Source organism: Chenopodium album, chromosome 10 (genome assembly GCF_948465745.1).
Source record: "Chenopodium album chromosome 10, dcCheAlbu1.1, whole genome shotgun sequence".
NCBI classification, from domain to species: domain Eukaryota; kingdom Viridiplantae; phylum Streptophyta; class Magnoliopsida; order Caryophyllales; family Amaranthaceae; genus Chenopodium; species Chenopodium album.
This window is the reverse complement of record NC_137843.1, coordinates 20,160,466-20,181,217: the sequence shown is the minus strand read 5'-3', so window position 1 is coordinate 20,181,217 and position 20,752 is coordinate 20,160,466. Positions and strand designations below refer to the sequence as shown.

General features: G+C 35.1%; 1 protein-coding gene across 1 annotated transcript; it reads right to left on the bottom strand.

Moving 5' to 3' along the window:
• Window positions 1-3,665: 3,665 nt before the first annotated feature.
• On the bottom strand, window positions 3,666-18,704 carry LOC145562343 (ABC transporter G family member 7-like). Its single transcript, XM_081622588.1, has 12 exons — window positions 18,365-18,704; window positions 16,178-16,368; window positions 15,930-16,080; window positions 15,642-15,774; window positions 11,367-11,568; window positions 10,986-11,259; window positions 10,442-10,573; window positions 7,934-8,154; window positions 6,783-6,995; window positions 6,550-6,634; window positions 4,017-4,293; window positions 3,666-3,938 (listed from the first exon to the last, which is right to left on the bottom strand). The coding sequence occupies exons 1-12, from the start codon at window positions 18,632-18,634 to the stop codon at window positions 3,928-3,930; spliced, it is 2,160 nt and encodes a 719-aa protein (XP_081478714.1). The 5' UTR covers window positions 18,635-18,704; the 3' UTR covers window positions 3,666-3,927.
• Between the last annotated feature and the right edge of the window lie 2,048 nt (window positions 18,705-20,752).

Below are 20,752 nucleotides of genomic sequence, written 5' to 3'. Positions count from 1 at the left end.
ATTTCTCTCCCCTCTTTCACCTCAAACATTTTCATCAAGGTTTTGTCATCTACCAAAGCATGACTTTTCTGATTAATACAATAACTTAATCTAGGATAGGTTGGAAGCTCAAACCCATTGTTATGATAAGCATCACAGAAATCATTTAACACATCAATCAACAAACATCGATCAACATCCTCTATTGGTAAATCTACACAATGACTATTGTATCTTATTTTCAATATTCTCTCTGCTATTCTGTTCAACAAAACAAATACAAAAGCAAACAAATTTCAAACAAATTGCAAATAATCCAACACCCATAACACAAACAAAACAACAATTGAGCTTTCAACATCCCAACAAATTTATATACAACCCTAAAATCAACAAACTAAACATCATTCACATCATCAAGTCAACAAGGTTTCAACTTTTCACTTTGAATTTCCCTACAATTATACTACATAATCCTGACAATCAAAAATCATAACACACAAATTGTTCAAAAAAACCCATTCTTTATCTATATATACTCATGCATTTTGTCGAAATTGCGTAATTCAGAACCATACCTCAACAACCAACGAACACCGGGCACAGCTATGCCCTCTGCTCTAGCTGTTTACCTTCGACTTCACTCATAATTGCAAGCCCATAAATTTTTGATCTTCGATTTTTTAGGGTTTTTTTTTTTGGTTCATATAACAGAGCACAATTCAGAGAGAGTAAATATAAGAATGAATGATGTACTCTCTTTTTAGAGGGAAAATGGGGAATGATTTGACAGAATTAAATGTCGTCTCAACTACCGTCATTAATGATGCCCATGGACCCCACCAAATATATTTTTTGGCTCCTTTGAGGGTACAGTGTACAACTTTGTAAAATCATGGGTACAAGTGAGAAATTGAAGAAAGACAAGGGCACAGTTTAGAATTTTCCTCTATTACCAATAAACAAATTATAAAATTGTTTATACGATTTCTATTATGGATTTGTTTAGTGATTAGTTATTGGTAGTCGACTGTTTTATTAAATTGATTTGATTTGACTATGAGTTAATACTGGTTGTTTGACTAATAATTGTTTACAAACATGTTTGATACAATATAAAGTATGTTGTTAGTTGGAGAACAAATGCCTTTAATGAACTTTATTATGCTTAATAATCCAATTATTATGAGCATTAACTATGTATTATTAATTATAAATTAAGTGCATAGTAATAATTATTAGATGTATATGATATCTTCCTCCGTTTATTATTTGTAACACATGTTCCTGTCACACACTTGAAGTAATAGATTAAATAATGTAAACGGACAAATTAATCAAAATAAATTATACACGCCTACGCGGAATACCTAACCCCTTCTCTAATCTTGGTGTTAAATTATTTTGATAAAGTCACTCGTATACCTGCTCTTATCAACTCCTAAGAAGCATGTCAAAGGCTGTGTTGCAAATAAAAGAAAACAGAGTAAGTGATTGTATGATGAAAAGCAAGGGTGGAAACTGGAAAGGCAAACAATGTTAAAGGGGGTAAAAGCCAATTAAGGACCTATTCTGATTGACTGAAATGAACTGAATATTTTATGAGAGAATGAAATTAAGAACTGAACTGAATTGAACTTATTGGAGCTGAACTGAACTGCACTGAAAATAATCTGAAGAGAACAGGCCCTAAGTTTATTCCCTCTGCTCCTTACTGTTTACTTCGTATTATGTATGGAATATTTTTGCAAGAGAAAAATGATCAAAGCATAAAGCAGTGGAGTTGGTGGGGATTTCACTTTGTGACTTTGAGGTCACGAGTTCGAGTCCCACCAACTACAAAATACTTGAGAGTAGGGAGTTTCTAACAAGTACTCTGTTCAAAGTGATGCATGTAAATAATGCCAAAGTCAAAATGGGTCACTTAAATAAAAAGGGAGGGAGTGCAATGGATACACTTTTTTTTTTTTAAAGCAAAGCTCTTAGAGAGTTAAAGGCAAGTTCTTGGGATATAGGTGCAACTTTTGATATCGCAGGAAACAAGCATTAACTTCATTTTATTTTGTTGGCTTACTGTTTGTGGTCTTGGTGGAATTTGAATTTCTCAATTTGCAACATCTAGGGTTGGAACTTGGCCATCCACTTGGCAGTCAAATTAAGTTTGATGGATGCTTAATTCTTTAAAACTAAACTATTTATTACTCTGTATTCAATATCCTTTTTTTTTTTTGTGCAAATGAGGGGCTAGGCCCTAGAAACAAAGCATAAAAGGAAAAGGTTAGGGGAACAAACCGTGGCATAGCCACACCTAATACATCATTAGGTAAAATATGCCCTAAAGCTAAGGGGACTTAAATTGTTGTTATGTATTACTCCTTGAATGGCTAGCCAATATGCTGCTTGATTTGCTTCTTGATTTACGTGCTTCACTTTCACTTCCCACTTCGGCTTCTCAATTAGATTACAATGAAGGATATCATGCACACATTCTCCATTATTGTAGCAATCCTCGCTGTTCAGGATTTGAGTGATTGCTTTGTTATCAATTGAACTTGCAATATAAGTTAATGTAAATTCATTCCGTAACAATTTAAATACGGTTTTTTTTTTTTTCTAAAAAAAAAAAAAAAAAACTTTGACTATCAAAGATCTTAAGCAAGGGGAATTTGTGGCTGGATTGAATCCTTTCAAGCAAGATACTCCTTTTTGAGGAGCATAATTTTTCTTAAAAAAGAAATATCACTATGCTACGTGAATAATGTATAATTGCATGCACTATTAATTTTATGTTTCTTGCACTCTAGCTAATTCAAGAAAGTTGATGCATTTCTTGAAGCTTTTCTGATTTGCATTTGATGCGGACTCTATATGCGCATTTGAACATTTATATCTTTTAAAAGTTTCTATGACTTGTACTCTCTCCGTTTTCAAAATTTCGATCCTTTTGACCTAATTTATCCCAAAATGATCGACCCATTTGCATTAAAATACCTACCAATTTACAACAATATTTGTACAAAATTAACTTCTCCATATAAAATTTTGTTTTTTCATGTATTTTTAATACTTTATCTCTCTACTTTTTTACAAACCTCATATAAATTTATCTTTTCAATATATTTTTATTTCTTTTTATTTAAGTTTCTTAATAACCGCGAAATCCAAAAGGGTCGAAGTTTGAGGACGGAGGAAATACTACACATTGAGAAGTTGTTTTCATTTATCTTACGTAGTATAAGTTTCTATTACTTTACTACGCATTGAAAAGTTGTTTTCATGAATAACATATTGACCTACAAAAATCAGTAACCCGTATATAAGAGAGCATAATATGGCAACAACAGTACTATCGATCTGTCATTACACTTCACAAAGACTTGCGTTACATTGCACAATTGATGGAGGCAGAACAAACCGAACCAACAGGCTTAAGGTTGGAATTAAGTTTGAAATCCATTCTAGTGTTTGGTTGAGTGATTTTATTGTTAGCATGGAACGTCATACCACAGGAATTCTAACTCCAACCCATACAATAGAACAATAATCTCCCAGATAACATTCTTTCAACAGTTTTTGATTTTCCACGAGCGCTTAGCCACAAAACCATAGACACCGGGTTATTCCAGAATATGATTGTTAATGTGAATATGTGACATCAAGAAGTTTGCCATATAATCGGGAAACTATTATTTGACCAACGTTCGAGGAAATCATATTAAACACCAGAGAAAGGGAATACAGACTAAATCTGGTAGTGATTCTATACAACAAAACAAGCTCTATGATCAGACTCTAGCTGATCATTCCATATGGACCAAATTGATCAGTTTCTTACATGTCCTTATTCTAGCTACATTGTGAAGTCGAGCACAACAGCTTGTTTACTGAGTTATCTTCTGTTATCAGAGCAGGCAAGACAGCCTCCTTTGGTGCCAAAGTATATCTTCTTTACTTAGAACCTGTATGAGATAAAATGATAAATGCCTTCGTATCGTATGCCAACTATAATGTACCCAACTACCCAAGACTCTACAAACCTTCCAGGATAAATGGTTGGATTTGATCTGCCTGAGGTTCAAGCTGCTCTTTTCCCTCAACTTGATCAGAAAAATGCTGATCTTCTTTATCTACGGCAGTCTCAGATGGTAGCACTTGATGCACTTGATCTGGAGAAGGAACCTCAAGTTGCTGGTACTTGGGTTTATTCTTCTCCAGTAAAAGGTAAGTCGTGCAATACCAAAATAACAATATCCTGCCTTGCGCTGCCGCAGTCTCTCTAATTTGACTGCCAGCAAACGAAAGTCGTTCCAGTGCCTGCAGATTGATCTCAAAATAAGAAACGTACAACTGAAGCCAAAACTCCAAAGCTACCAGGTCATATAACATTTTGTACAAACAAAATTTCGACAACAAATCACATGACAAGAGAACCATAACATATTAATAATCTAAATAACTGACAGCAATAATTTCTCCTCTGCACACATATAAACTGATAACATGAGAGCCAGACCAAGGATGGCTCCTGTCCCAACAAGAACTTGCAAAACTAATCTTCCTTCTCGTTATTTTCCATGTCAAAATATAACTGATAACTGATAACATAAGATGCAGGACAAATCTACCACTTATTTTGCAGACAAAACATCTCTTAGAGATAGTACAAATCTAACATCTTAAATGCTAAGACATCCAAGCTGCTAATTTACTTGGAATAGTTTAGAAAATAAAGTAATGGTTATACAATTTAATGGTTAGGATCATAAAATCATATATAAAGGTTTTTCTTCCAAAATGTAGTACAGTGTACAATTACATAATGGCTATGTTTATTTCTTTGCTTTACTTTTTTGGCAATATTTTCCTCACATTTTTGGACAGTGATTTGCTTGAGAGACAACAAAGGAGTTCAATAACTGTCTCATTAAGTCATTATCAACATAATCTGCAATTTGGATTTCAGGTCGCTGTTGCCTGAACCTATTGGTGTGGAGCATGCAAACACATCAAAAATTACGCACTGCATGCTTCATTATTATGTTTTAGCCGCTTTGCATTTTTACAAGGTATGATGTTATATTCTTTCTGTATACTTGAAGTTAACAGTGTTAATTCTATGCAATGTTCCCCAGTTACATATTAGACACTCATGATAGGATTTGCCATAAACTTAACATACAATCACGCTCACAACATCCATGGCGCTTAAAAACCTCATTTTAGATCATGTGTCATAGTCAACTACTTGATACTCCCCCCAGTTGGGACACATACTCCCAAGTCTCAACTGTATGGGATACAACCCTGAACAAAAGACCTGACACGTATAATGAAATTTCACTAAGCATGGCAACCTAGCTGATCACTAGTCTATCAAGCAGCTCAGCTAGAAAGAACCATCCCACCCATACACGTGTAGGGCATCAGATGATCACGCACCTGCAACAGAGTACATCTATAATTACCCCCTACTTGCTCCCATTGGAGAGATTCCTGACACATTGTACTTTACTCACATTTTCTCACATTCTCTCTCTATATATACAAACTCTCATACTTGAAAAACGGCATAGGTATTGGAGGAGGTTTCCTTGGTTAAAACCTCAAGGGTAGCTGACGTTTACTATTCTTGACAGGGCACAAGCATGAACACCAACTAGTCCACAACAGAGAGACAAAGTAAAAAGTACTATTCTAGTTAAACATTCTCCATCCTACATACTTCCACATAAAAATAAAAATAAAAATAAAAAAATTAATGTGTGTTTTTGTTCTAACCACCATTTTTTTAAAAATAAAAAATACCATCTTATCCCCTTGCCCCATAATTTATCCATCTTTTCCTTACAGCTACACCACCTTTTTCTTACTTTTCTTGGTTTGTGAAAGTGTAATTAGTGGGTAGAACCCCCAAAAAAAATAATTTGTTTATTTATTTTTGATATTAGGAAAGAAAAACATGAAGAACTTACTTAAGAAGCTCTAGCATTTAAGTTTCATTAACACCAAACCTCCAAGACAACCATGAACTAGCATAGCAGCTGAACCATTTTGCTCAGATTACAGTTTAATTTCACTGATTGAGTTGATTGTTCACTAAGTGTCACAAAAATAGATGATAATAACATATTGATCATACAGCGATCTTTTCCTGACCCTATAAAATAAGTTGAAGGAGGTTAATTCTACTCATACGAATTTGAATTTATGTTTTGCAATCAAAATGTGAATTGAGTTTACAGATTTGATTGATGATAAAATATGTAGGAACAGGTGTGCTGCAATGTGTATTTTATCCAAGCGATGGGGAGTCTGAAGTTGATATGTCACTTAACTCTTGTGTTGCAGGATGCTAATGCAAACAGAGATGTGGAAGGACAAGAAACTTGAAATCACATACTTTGAGATACTAGTAGAAACAAGGAAATGTCAACTGCAAAACCATAATTTCTCATCTCATATTAGTATGAAGTTTAACAGATCATCCTTCTGGTTTTCACCACCAACAAATAGCCTTGATTTTCAGAAAATCTCAAAGAGGGGTGGGGGTGGGGTCTGTATAGTCGATACCTGTTCTCCAGTTTGTAGATCAAATGGATGTTGATGCTCGAATTGCAGGCCTTTAAATTCGTTGATACACAGTCCTTGAAAAGCCCTACAAATAAAGAAAAATATTCGGAAGTGGACAAAAGCAATGCAAAAATTATGATTTTTAAAGTAACTGTTTCAGATTTCCCTGCCTAAAGGCTTAAACCTACATACGTAGTATTTATTATTGGAGACAGGAGGGGTAGTGCAATTACCATCGTATCAGAGACACGCGAGGGATCCAGCGGAATATAATAGGCGTGTTATCTGCATTAACATAGTATCCCCCGAAGACAATGAAGACAGTCATAAGAGATGGCCCAACAGCCATAGCAGCTTCAGTGGAAGGAACCATGGCACCCACAGTTAGACCCATAGCAGATGCAGCGAAAGACTCTACGGTTACAATTCCACAGAACTTACCAAACCTGCATATAGGGTAAGAAGTGTACTAAAACAAATATCACTCAACATTTTTCTGAAATAATACTGAGGAGGACTAAAAACAGTACTCTGTGTGTGACAACAATAAAGTACACTTACATGGAGTGCAATGTAATTGAAATTGTAAAATGCCCAATACAAATTGGAAGTTCTAAATCATAAACCTCTACACCATTAGAAAAACCAAATAAAGTGCATACACAGCCATCCAAAGTGAGACAAGTACCTGAAAATAAATCTTACGAGTCTACGACACTTGAGTTGCTAAAGACAATTTGAAAAATCACAGAAAGTGACCACTCGGGTTGATAAAAAGAGAGGGAGGGGGGAGGGGGGGAGCTATAGTTCATCAGACAAAAAAAATATAGGAAGCCACAAATGGCAGAAGAGCAATAAACACCTCCTCTCCCACTACTCGAAAGCCTCTTTTTCAGTCAATCTCCCAGTCCTGAGCATTTATGTTATTCAGGCTTGCCAACAATGCTGAACATGGATATGGTTTATTCCAAATATACATCTACCTTTCCAAGGTTTCTAAGGTTTATGCTATTTTTGAAGCATCAAACCCATGCTGCACACAGGTAGGAATCATATGATAAGAGTATAACATGGGCACAAAAAGGAAAAGAATGATCCAAGTAATTCACTAACAGACATAAAAAAATAAAAAATAAAAAACACAAGCACTCAGGATGTCCACTGCCAAAGCAAATGTAAAAGACAGAGGGTGCCTGGTTCCCTAAGTCCTTAGCATCAAAACAATTCTAGATCGCCTAGTACAAAATTTTAAAAACCAGTGGTAGTAAGAAACCCCTTAACCCATTTCCCCTTTAAATATTGCTCATCACGGAGTAGAGCTTAGTGAATTCTTTCTTACCCGCAAATTTGTTTACAACTTTACATGATCTTCAAAGAACTTTACCTGGACAAAGTGGGATGCAGACGTGCCATAGGATATAGAATCGAACCAAACAACAACGGGAATGCGGCTCCAACAGGTATTTCAGCCAGCAGCTTAGACAGTAAGTATGGACCCAATGAATAAGATCCTTTTGCCCGTTCCCTATCTACAATGGCACGCTCCTTCGGAAAAACACCCACAGTCTTCGTCAAAGCAGCCATTGCAGTATTTATAGCAGCAACCTAGCAGTAGCAAAATATATACAAGATCAGGGAAAAAACAGACATATACAACCCATTTACACAAACTGACAGATAAACATCCATGCTTTCACAGGTACATTTTGGAGATTAAATATGCATACACAACTACAACATTACCCCAAAGCCTTTAATGAGGCTCATACCTAGGCAAGATAAGGAAGGTCAAGCATAAGAAGCCTTGCATGTACAATTGCAAAGAGGCTTCTACAGCTTTACCCCCATATTGCAAAGAGGGTAATTCCACTAGACCCTAAATCCAAAACGCAGCTTACTAGCACACACACACACAAAATAAAGACACATAGTCTAGCCACTAGTGACTAGTGAGGCATTTGATCAGTAATTTAAAATTGAAAATTCACCCATTTAAAACATTAATAGCTTTTGCAACAACGATGGAAAAGTTTCCTAAAAGGATACACATGTTAGTACCTAGCAAAGGGGACCAGGATACATCCACAAAAAGAAACCCTGTGGTACAAAAAGCCTTCTCCCGAAATTTCATTCATTTGAGTTCAAATGGAAAATACCAAGCTATATCCACATACATTCACAGAACATATAATGTACATTTAGCCTGCTTCAAAAATCAAGTGACAAATTAACTTATGATTGATGTAAGAGACAATCAATTATCTCAGCTTTCGCAAAAAGCCAAATTCTAGAAACATAAAATTGAAAATTTGTCACATGAATACATTTTCCACAAGTTCTAGAATTTTTCTTATTAGCACAAGGAACCAAAAATCAATCACCAAACTTACAACAAGAAAAGGCAGGCACAACAGAAGCTAGTTTGGAAATCGACAGATAATTAATAGCTTAATACCACTAAGCTTGGGTGGCAGGTTTGCTAGTATCTAGCTAATCAATACTGTTGAAGCAAATGTAGGACGTTTTGTTATGAAAAGATTTCTGACTTAGTTTCATAACACGTGTTTTAAATTCACATCAGAACATAATTAAAGGTTAGTGTATAAATGCATCAGCCATTATAATAAGCATTTCTTGTATGGCTTCTACCAAAGTCCAAAACTCACTCTAGACTCACAAAATAATCACTACATATGTATAGGACAGAACTTAAACTCACAAAATAAATAAAAAATGTGTTCGAAACTCAAAAGTACATATAATAATCCCTCCGTAATTTTTGTATTTTATTTTTATTTCTTTTACATTTCTCATTTCATACTTGTCAATGCATAATTTCAAACTTTCAATAGCTCATTTCTTAAATTATCAGTAAGTAATACTTAATCTAACAAAATCCCACGACCATATGCTTCTTTAAACTATAATCATCAAATCTAGTCCAAGTACTGCATGTAAATAGTACATTTGGAAATTTACAATATTCACATTCTCTCATAGACCACCTTTATAGGTTTATATGTTGGGCAAAATATAGTTATATGGGATTTTGTTAGATTCGCAATTGCATTGACATGCGTGAAAGTCAAAACGTTACAACTAAAAGAGAACGGATGAAGTACAAATTGAGAAATTCTGCTAGTATCCTCCCTATCTACGCAAAACTAACTTATATGTTTCATAAGCATTTAAGCTATGCTTGTTCAATACATCTTGCATAGTAGCTGTTAGAACATGTATAAATAGAGTTTTAAACTCGTAAAAGAATTGTGCGTCAACAATTGACCTACTGGCTAGTGGCTGCTGCTGCTGTAATAAAAGCGACTAAACCTCGCGCGCGCACGCGCGGGGTGGGGGGGGGGGGGGGGGTGGGGATTGTTACATTTCAAAGAATATGAAACAGGCCTAGGCAACCCAAATACCCAATAAAAAAAAGCTCGGCTCACTTCCAAGCCTAAAAGAGGTTCCACACTAAAAACAATTGGCGATAGTAGGAGTAACTCCTCTAGCTTATAAGGTGGTCTTTTTTCTCTCTTTTGGACAGCTTACATGTGTACAACAATGGGGTTTCAACACAACTAAAAGCCTACATACCAGAATTAGTTAGCACTTGATTCAATGAGGATTCATGATTATACAATCATCTCAATTCTTACCGCCAAAAGGCAAGAGTGCGCTGTGCATGCTGAACCCCAAAAATACAGACTGTGACACTTCACTATTGTTTCAACATCCCTCATTAACATACCTTATATTCTTCTACCAACAATCCCCTCTTTTTTTCCTAGGTCCATGGAAACTCCTTCCCCAACGATATGTAAAAGAGAACGTGCAGACACTACCTGCTAAATTGCTAATCCAGGCCAAATAACTCATGAAGTACAAATTGTACCTGCAGCAGCCCCATTCTGTCCTGAATAGATGTCTGAGATCTTCCCATCCTCCAGAAGACTGAACCAAATATTATTGCTGAGGCAATTGACATTCTGGCCCGTACCTTATTAGTTGGCCCATCTCGAGATGCCTGATCAAGCAAAACTAAAAAGATCAGGAGAATTAACAAAAACACAGATCAAGATTACAAAACTTACAAGTTACTACAGAAAATATGTGTGTATCACACAAGCCACGGCAACAGCAGCAATAAAAGATATATGATAGCAGCATTCAGAAACCAGAGACACAAATTAAACCAAAAGATTAGTTTCTAGCAGAAATAATTATGTGACTTTGTTTACAAGAGATAAGTGGGACAACAAAAGATTAGAACTTCAACTTAAAGACATAATGTACCATTCCCTGGACCCATTAAGTAAAGAACAATACGCCATCTCTTCAATCAGACTATTCGAGCCACAGATTATGTATTCACATTGCTGTAATACTAAAATATAAAAAATATTCATACAAAGATGGAAAATTATGCGATCAGATACCTGCATCCATGCACGTCTAAAAAGCAAGAAGAATTCCCTCCACCAATTCCCTTTCTTAGCAGAGGCATTTCTACCAAACCTCATTCTTTTTATGAATTTATCATCACTGGTAAGTGGAGTTGCATAAATAACAGAGGAAGTTTGTTGTGAAAATGCCTCAACAAGACCATCAATCCTTTTTTGAGAGCTATTGATACTTTCAGATGAACTATAATCAATAGATATGAGATCAGCCAAAAATTCAGCAGGATTGACATGATCTGGGCAAGGGTACCTGTTCGGTGCACCCAAAGATTAGGCAACATACCAATGCTTACACCATTAAATACCAAATATTAGGTAGCGTTAGAACAACAGATAGTGTGAGATTTAGCAACCAACCCAAGATTAGCAAAGTATGACAATGGTTCATCCCTAGCAAGACCAGCATAAATAAGAGAACCATCTGTCAGCAAGATAATGTCGTCGAATTTGTAATAAATCGATCCTCTGGGCTGGTGTATTGAGCAGATCACAGTATGACCATCTTGTGCAAGTTGACTGAGCGTTTCCATTACCTTTTCTGCCTGGAAGGCATCAAGCCCTGAAAAAGTAACAAAAGCCAGCTAGATTAATGAGACAATCAAACAGATCTAACAAATCTAAAGCAAATTTAATTTGGAGTGAAAAGGATTATAGCAGAGATATACAATTATACATATGTGACTATGTGAGCATGTTAACTAAACCTCTGCTACAATCTCAAATACATAGGGACTATTGAAGAAACTGATGAAAAGGTCTGGGAGGCTAGATGTAAGCCCTTGGATCTTAGAAAACATTATTAGTAATGGGAGGGTAGGTTATTCTAGACAAGTAACCAAATGCAGCTTTCCTAATAGTTATTTATTCACCCCACTCACGGTAACACTTCTGAGATACAATGAAGATCAATTAGACTTGGTTGTTCTTACAAGGTTGCTCTAACAATGGTTTGTGTATGTGTAATCCCAACTCTGTTAAATGAAACTTTAAATAGCATATTTCTAGGTTCTTCTTTCACAAATGAAGTGCTCTATATTAGAGAACAAAAACATACTTGAAAATACATGTTTTCCCATAAGTTGCAACGATAATGTCAGTTCAAAAGATCTATGGTAGGTCACACCTAGCACTTCTAGAGTTTTATTCTTTTCCAACAAATTTCAAGCACTTCTACAGTTTTACACTTTTACGCACAAGCGAACACGGACGCAATACAATCTTCAACGCATAATTCTTTATCATTATTTGTTCCTCTAAGCTCTAACTTCAATCTACATCGTCAAACTACATGACTCCAAATGATGTAAATCTTTGTGAAATCCTATCATAAGAATATATAATACATAATTATTCCAACACTGAATAGGGACGAGAGTGCCTTCAATGAAATAGACTACTTTAATAAAGACAGATGGACCTTGGGATCAAAACCCCTTGTGTAAAAAAAATTAATTCTGGCCTGAGTTAAAATAACATAGACCATCTAGAAACTTAGGCCATTAATCCAAAAATATGAACCCAGAGACTTGACACTGACAAGAGTTCAAAATAGCTATGAGTTTAGGCGCCATGTTATGAAACAATATCTCTGTTTATCTTCTCACTATCTAAAAATAATCATTGACAGACCTACTTTGATCATATAAATATGATACTGAACAGAGCTTGGTACAGTAAATCACAACAGTATTATTCAGATAATTCCAGTTAACAAATGAAACTAGGTTTTGCGATACAAATTTGTCACATAATTTTTAATCACTCAACTATGATTTACAAATTTCATACAGAACAGCATTCAACTTTGGTGACTGTTACATTGTTGCAGAAGCAGCTAATCGCAGCTGCTACAATGCTTTGGCAAATTGGAAAAATAAAAAAATAAAAATAAAATAAAAAAACCACTTACTGTTTTCAAAAAGCTGATAGGGTGTCATCATGATAAAATCTTCATTAAACAAAAATCCACCGTTTGGACTTTACTCTCTTAGACACTCCCTTTTGACCATCTTTTGTGATTTAAATATAAGGTAAATTATAGTCATGCGGGAAGATCTATCTCAATATATACTTTCAAAGTATCAACTTTGAATATTTTTTTAATAAAAGAAAATTACACACATTAATGGTCAAAGTTGCATTGACAAGCGTGAAAGTCCAAATGGTGTAATTACAAGAGAATGGAGGAAGTACATTGTTTCAAAAGTTAACATCCTCGTTCTTGTTGCAACACTTGATTTTGACACTATTCATATATCAACTTTGACTACGTTTTTTACCAATAAATATAAAATATTATAAATTAAATGCTTGTAATATGTTGTTGGCTTGGTCTCGATGTGTAATTTCAAGTACATCCTTCTTTTTTTTTTAGTTGAATCACTTTTGTCTTCACGAACTGTTAGGCAATTTTTGGAGTAGAGAGAAAAAACAAATGGGGCCCATGTGGTAGGAGGAGATTGAGAGTATTTATTAGTTAAAAAGGAAAGTGATGCTAGTAATTTGAAACTTTTTTTTTAGCAAAGTGATGCAACTAAAAAAATGGAGGAAGTATTAATTTTTTTCATATCTTAATATTTACATAATTGAATAGTGATGCAACTAAAAAAACGGAGGAAGTATTAATTTTTTCATACCTTAATATTTACATAATTGAATATGTTTAAGGTCAAACTTGTGCATTGGCACATGTGCTAATTCGAGTATTCAGACACAGAAGGAGTATCAAAGAAATTCCATGACACATCGTGCTAGGAATTAGCTTGGTTACAACACTAGTAATGGCAGAAATTAAGATGAAGAAGATGATTATAGCATTAAGATGAGAATTACACTAAATTGGATGATAATTCCACTTTCGAGAGGTGGATTCTCTCCTAATATGAGCTTTCGAGAGGCTCACACTCTCCCAATAACATAACCTTGACAATATTCAACATGATCATTATTCTTCCTAATGAGGCCTATTTATAGAAAAACTTTCATAACAAACTCTAACTTATTCCCCAAGCTACTACTAATAGGCTATGACTAACATGCCCTTCCCCTAAATATTGATTCCTTGCACATCGCCAGTGACATTCATGGCAAAGGTAGGTCCATGTGGCTAAATTTTGTAAAAGCCAACACCCTTACAAGATAATATAAATAGATGCATATGCCCACTATCACAGCTAGATCTCTAGTTTGAAGGAATCTATAATTAGCGCTACCAAATTATTCTATCATCAAGCCGACATAGGCATTGGACTTTTGGACTCCATCAAAATGAGCTACTCTAACGAAGCACCTAGCAAAAAGAAATAGACAATGCTGTACCATCAACTCATGGCAGGTAAACTATACACAATCTTACCTCTTCCATTGCATGATGCTTTCTTTGAACCAACCAGGTAAGTAGTCTGAAAGTAATTGACATGTTTCACAACTTTTATTAATGTATGACAGGAAATCAGATAAGTCTCAAGGCTTCAAATATGATGTTGAGACTCAGAGACCCTCATCGGTCCTAGACTCCTAGTAACTATGGAGCCTGAGTGTTGCAGTGGTTGTCTTGAAGTTTCACTTTTAGGTCCTATAGTATGAAGTTTGCTCGTTCTACTCAAAACAAATTTTTAAGTAAAATGTTTACCTATACGAAAAGGGCGCTCTGGAAATTGCTAGGGCTGTTTCAACAGGGTATATATGTAGCTCATGATGAAGGTAAAGTGGAAGAAGTAGATGAGTGGAAGAAGTAGATGAGTGAAAAGAAGTACTTGCTTTCAAGAAAGACAAAAACTCAAAAAGTCCCTATCATTTTGAGTTTGTGACTTAACCTGGTTTCAAAAACAATTGTCAGTCATGGTATTGATGCTTCAGTCTAAACGAGGAACTCTCATGGCTATTCATGAAAATGTTTTCAAAATTTCTAATCAATATGGAGTAGTAAAAGAGACTGTGCCAGTATTGAACCTAAACAATTGCAAACAAATTCTTATCTATCCTATAATAGGTGTCATATACTACAAGAATTTGGAGGTATAAAAAACTCAAAGGAAGCATCATTTAATGTATTACTCCTCACCATTAATATTTCTTTAGACCAACTGCCTTTAAGTTTTGTTCCATGTTATATGTCATAGTATATAATTATCTAAAGCTTGACAAATTTATCGGGACATCTTGTAAAAAGAAAAGTTGGCAAGTATTAGAGAACATACAGAGTACATGCTATCCCACTTCAATAAATGCACATATATATATATATATATATATATATATATATATATATATATATATAACCCGGTTATAACAGATTAGAGCTTGAAAAATTGTATATAGCCAATAAATTCAACAACCAGCTTTGTTTTTAAGCTCTGAAGATTAAATAAACCCCAAGGCTTATGTTAACATAAGCTGATAATCTTTTACCACTGATTTTTTTTAAAATGCTTAGAGTCTTACTATGTAGCAGTGTCCACAGAATAAAATATATGTGTAATCGATTAGAAACAGCATATCGGGTAAAATGAAATGTATACTACACTGGCAGACATGTATTAAGATTCAGGTCAATGAAATATAATGCAAAGACTATATCATACTAAAAGGGAAGATCGTCAAGCTTGCATAATTAAGGAGAAGCACGCATACCAGTTGTTGGTTCATCTGCAAATATGACTGAAGGACTTGCAATTAGTTCACATGCCAAAGACAAACGTTTCTTTTCACCACCACTAATTCCACGCACCTTTGCATCACCAACAATTGAATCTGCACAACTGACCTTTGGGAATAGTTCAATACAGGAAACAAATTTTCAGCAAGGGCTCTTCATATCAAGTAATAAGAAATAAAAGGTGAACACATAATTTTCTTCCAAAATGCTTATATAGAAATCAGTTGGAGGATTCAACAAATTATCAGTAGCATCAGTCTTACCAAGCCCAATTTAGACAAGAGATCATTCACATAAGCATCCCTGGCTTCTGCTGAAGACATCTGTGGAAGCTGTAGTTCTGCAGCGAGAGAGAGTATTTCACGGACAGTCATTTGCGAGAAAAAGAGGTCCTCCTGCCTGACATAAGCAAACCTAGAACAGCAAGAACACCATTAAATGAAGTTAAGCAGGAAACAAAAACCCCATGATCAAATTTTAAAAGGATTAGCTCCATAAAAGGCGGTCATACTTGTAAGATTTCTTTGACTTTTGCTGTCCATTGACCTCCAAGAAACCCGATAAACTTAATCTTGGTGAAGCTGCAAGTTGATCAGCTAAAACATTAAGTAATGTTGTCTTCCCTGAACCTGATGGCCCCATTATTGCTAGCAACCTTCCAGGTTTAGCCTCCCCACTAACATCTTTCAGCAGGAATCTTACCTACACAATAAATCAGGCTATCAAGCTAGAAAATTTTATTATGAGTCCATAAGATCAAATTGCCCCGTGATGCCCATGGCCTTTTGATATCCAAGAAAACAAAAACTTCATGCAAAAGAAGCAAATTTAACAAAAATTGCCAAAATATTCAGCACCCACGAAAGAATGCATTGAGTTCTTCATAATATATCATGATATAAAAATAATTTTTAAAAAAAAAAAAAAAAAAAAAAAAAAAAAAAAAAAAAAAAAAAAACCTTCCCCAATAATCAGGGTGTACCAAAGCACTTCTGCCCTAGGAAGCTCGACAAGAGAAAGGGCAACCACCACTAGCAATTGCATATTCAATCATTTAAAGAAGAAAACCCAAGTTGAAGTAATCCCTTAGCTCTAACACAACATAAGCCTTTTACTAAATTTAATCCATTTTTAGTCATCTAGACTAGATCGCACAACAATTATTCACATTTACTTTCCTTACCCTGTACAACAGTAAAACTACTATGAGAATACAGCTAACTGAGGCTTAGGCTTCATATTCAAGGGTCTGCTGACTAGTCTAATCACAATATATGCTATGGGTTCTCTATATCTCTCTACTTGTCACATGGGCCCCTCTTTTTAGCTCTCTACATCTCTCTTCTCTACACATGAGCTCCTTAAAAAATGTGCATCTTCTACACGTTGCATCAATAAATACAAATGTAGGGAGTATTCAAACTCATAAGTTATGCAAGTGTTTCAAGTTCTCAATGTCAGAGCTTGCAGCAGAATGAGGAGCTAAGTTTCTGCTGCGGGCTCTAACACTTAACTTCATCAATACCATTATCATTGTTAATAGTCTTAATACTGTTACTTCATCAATACCATTATCATTGTTTATTACTGCAACTATTATTTGCTTTTACCTTTCCAAGTTCCAATCCTTGCTTCACTATTTTAAGTTTTACTTAAAATTAAATGTCTTCTTGTAGTGTTCTGTGGATATAGATGCTTTGTTTATCAAGATAGTGCCACATTTCAGGTAAATGGTAATAAAATCCCCTCATGCTATTTTCACCAAAACTTACAAGTCAAAAGAGCATATCATTACATTCAAACCATTTTTGGTCTTTCACAAACTTATGAGTTTTACACCGAATCCTAACATTTTCCCAAATAGTTAGACACTGAAAAGTAAAAACTAGTCCATTAGTTCTGATGGGGGGAGGGTAAATACTAAATTTCTTCGCAAACAAATCCTGGAATTTGCATATATGGACTTGAAATACACTAGCTTCTCAAACTGTCATGCCTGGTATGAACATAATTCTGCATGCCTCTAAGAGCATGGCTAACACATAACGTGAAACCTCCTTAACAACTGCAAGCACCCCATCACGCAACTTTTGAATGAATCTTTCCCCACCCACTCTGTAAGGAGGCAGCCCCAGTTAATAAGGCTGATAAACAAGTGTAAAGTAAAACCGCTAGTTGAAGTAGCGGTTAGGCAAAACCGCTATTTGAAGGCTAATACGCTTATTTCGTTTATCAGCCTTATCAACTTATATTTTCCCCTCTGTAACCACTATCTGCATTATAGAAAGCACATGTGTTTTCCCTAACAACACTCCCCAAAGTTTTTCCAAAATGAGAACAATACCCATCATAAATTCTGCCAATGGTATATAGGTGGAAAAGTTTATGCCGAAAGCTTACAGAATCAATCAATCAAAGCCTTAATCCCATAAGTGGGGTCGGCTACATGCCCCTAAAATGATTATTCCGTATAGTAATCCATAAACGGGTTTGCCAAAATTAGTGTAAAGAAATAAACTAAAACAAAAGGATTACAAAACTTTCTAAGGTAGTAAGGTACTGTATTAAACTACAGCATCAGCAAAATTCAATTAAAACAAACAATGAGCAATGCAATCAACAAATCACAATAACAATCATTCAAACAAAATTACATAAAAAACTCATAAAAAAAATGGCAAAATTCAGTGAAACTAACCGATTTAGACTTCTTATCGGAGAGTGAACAAGTGATATTATTCCAACGAATAGTAACCGGAAAAACTTTTCCGTCAAAAGAAGACTCATCAGAATCATCAAATTCATTCCCATCGCCGTCGAATTCATTCTCCGGCAACAACGCAGGACCAGGGCCGGAAAACAAACGAACGAAGAGAGCGGCGGCGACGGCTATCAGGATTTGGCCGACGCCATTTCCGCCGATTTTTCCGACCATTTCTCCTACTTTTTTCCCGCCGATTTTCACCATTTTTTTCTCTCCTCTGGTTTTGCTGCAACTGCAAGTAGTGAGTGTGAGAGTGAGGTGAGAGTGGCGTTATTGATAAGGGTAATACGACGTCGTATGGGATTTGGATGGTGTGTGAATTTGTCTTGTTTGTTTTGCTACAAATCAAGAAGGGCTAACAGGCTAAAAGACTTAACACGTGTTCGATTCGAGGATAAGATTTTTGGGTGTTTTTTTTTGGGATTTTTGTTCATGGTTGTATTTGTGTTTGCCTTTGGATTGTGTTTGTGTTTGTCAAATTTGTCACGTACTTTTTTTTTTTTTTTTTTTACAAAAGATTCTATTAACGAAAAACAGTATTATAACCTAAAAAGAGTAAAAATTAAGAAAATTACAACCCAACATATTAAACTAAACACGCAAATAGGATTGGGAATCCGTATGAACCATAGCATAACATCAATGATGACCGCCATTTATATAACACCTTTGACTTCGGAGCTGAGAAAACCGACAAAAATTTACTGGATCTGTAATGTGGACCGAGCATTGCCAAACTAACCAAATAACTCGAGATGAATAGAGATTGTAGCTTGAACGCAGTGAGGAGAACTGAAACTTGCCAAAACACAGAAGCAAATTTGAAATGAAAGTTGCTGAGAGTAGAATCAACTGATAGATGAATGCCCCCTATTGAAGAAACAAGAACCCTTGACACCACTTCACTCCTAGGGAACGCAAAGTATAACAACTTCCTAGGAGTCAGGAAAGACAACCAAAAGAGTCATATGTTTTAATGACTCTATCATGGGAAACCTTACACGAAAATGCAGTTTCCCTTCCTACAACTCTACTAACATAGAGTGCAAGAAAATGGAGGATTTTGCTTACCCCAAACATTAAAGTTGAGGAATTTGTCACATACTTGATGTATGTAAAAGTGATTGAAATTTTTAAAACACCAAACACCCAGATTAAATTAGTGTTGACCACACTTAATAACGGGCAATTAATTAAAATTCTAATAGCATTCTTTTGAATAAATGTCTTGGTTTTCAGCCCGTGTTGTATGTGGTTAATCACAGCGTGTGACCACTTACAAAAGAACAAAGTTACCCCTATAACACTGACCAAGTAACCCCTGTAATTTTGATCGAGTAACCCCTATAATACTAAACGAGTAACTGTATTACACTGACGAAGTAACTCCTTTAACACTGACCAAGTAACTCTTAAACCCTCTCAAATGGTGAGACTCAAGTGAGTATTTTTAGGAGAAAGAGAGAGTATTTTTTGCAATGTATACCAATAAGTTGGTATCTAAACTTAGCAACTCAAAAAGAAAGTTGCTAAGTTTAGATACTCAATTTGAGTCTCATTTGACAAAAAGTGTGTGACCATTGTCAATATTTTAATATATTTTGTAATTTATTTAAGTTTTACCTTTTTTTTTATTTTGTAATCTTATAATATTTGATATTAAAAAAGAAATGGATTTTATGAGCCATAAATTGAAAGTGACATTTGTATATTTTTAGAGAGTCTCACTATTGGGAAATTTGTAACACCCTAGAAATTCCTTTCTTTTAAAATACTTGTTTTGCCTTGTTTAAAACTTTAAATAGGAAAATCTAAGATATTACTGCCACCGTGAAAACGGCTAAGGCAACTATTAAAGACACACAGCGGAAGACTCTCCTTTAAAATATTTAAAACGACTCAACTTAAAAGTCAACTCATGAAAGTAAAGTCAAACCAAAGTAAAATAAAGTCAAACCTACAACTTAGAACCATTGTAGGCCCTTAACCAAAACCAATTCAATTTAAAAACCTTTACGTTAGTCTCGCAACAGAAATATCATAATATGGTTAAAGCAATAACACAACATAAACTTATAGAAACTAGCATGATTCGCTCTTCACTCATGCCCATCATAAATATGCTTAATCACCTGAAAAGCTTCTCTCTACTTGTTTCCACTACTCTCCATTAAAAATGGGTCATCATAGGGCCAAGGTAAAGACAAGGCCAACAAACACACAATCAGCAAAGCTGAGTACATAAGCGTATTTAAACACACTAACATGCTTTTACCTATCAACACTCAACTTACCTTGTTGCACCTGTTTTCAAGCACACAA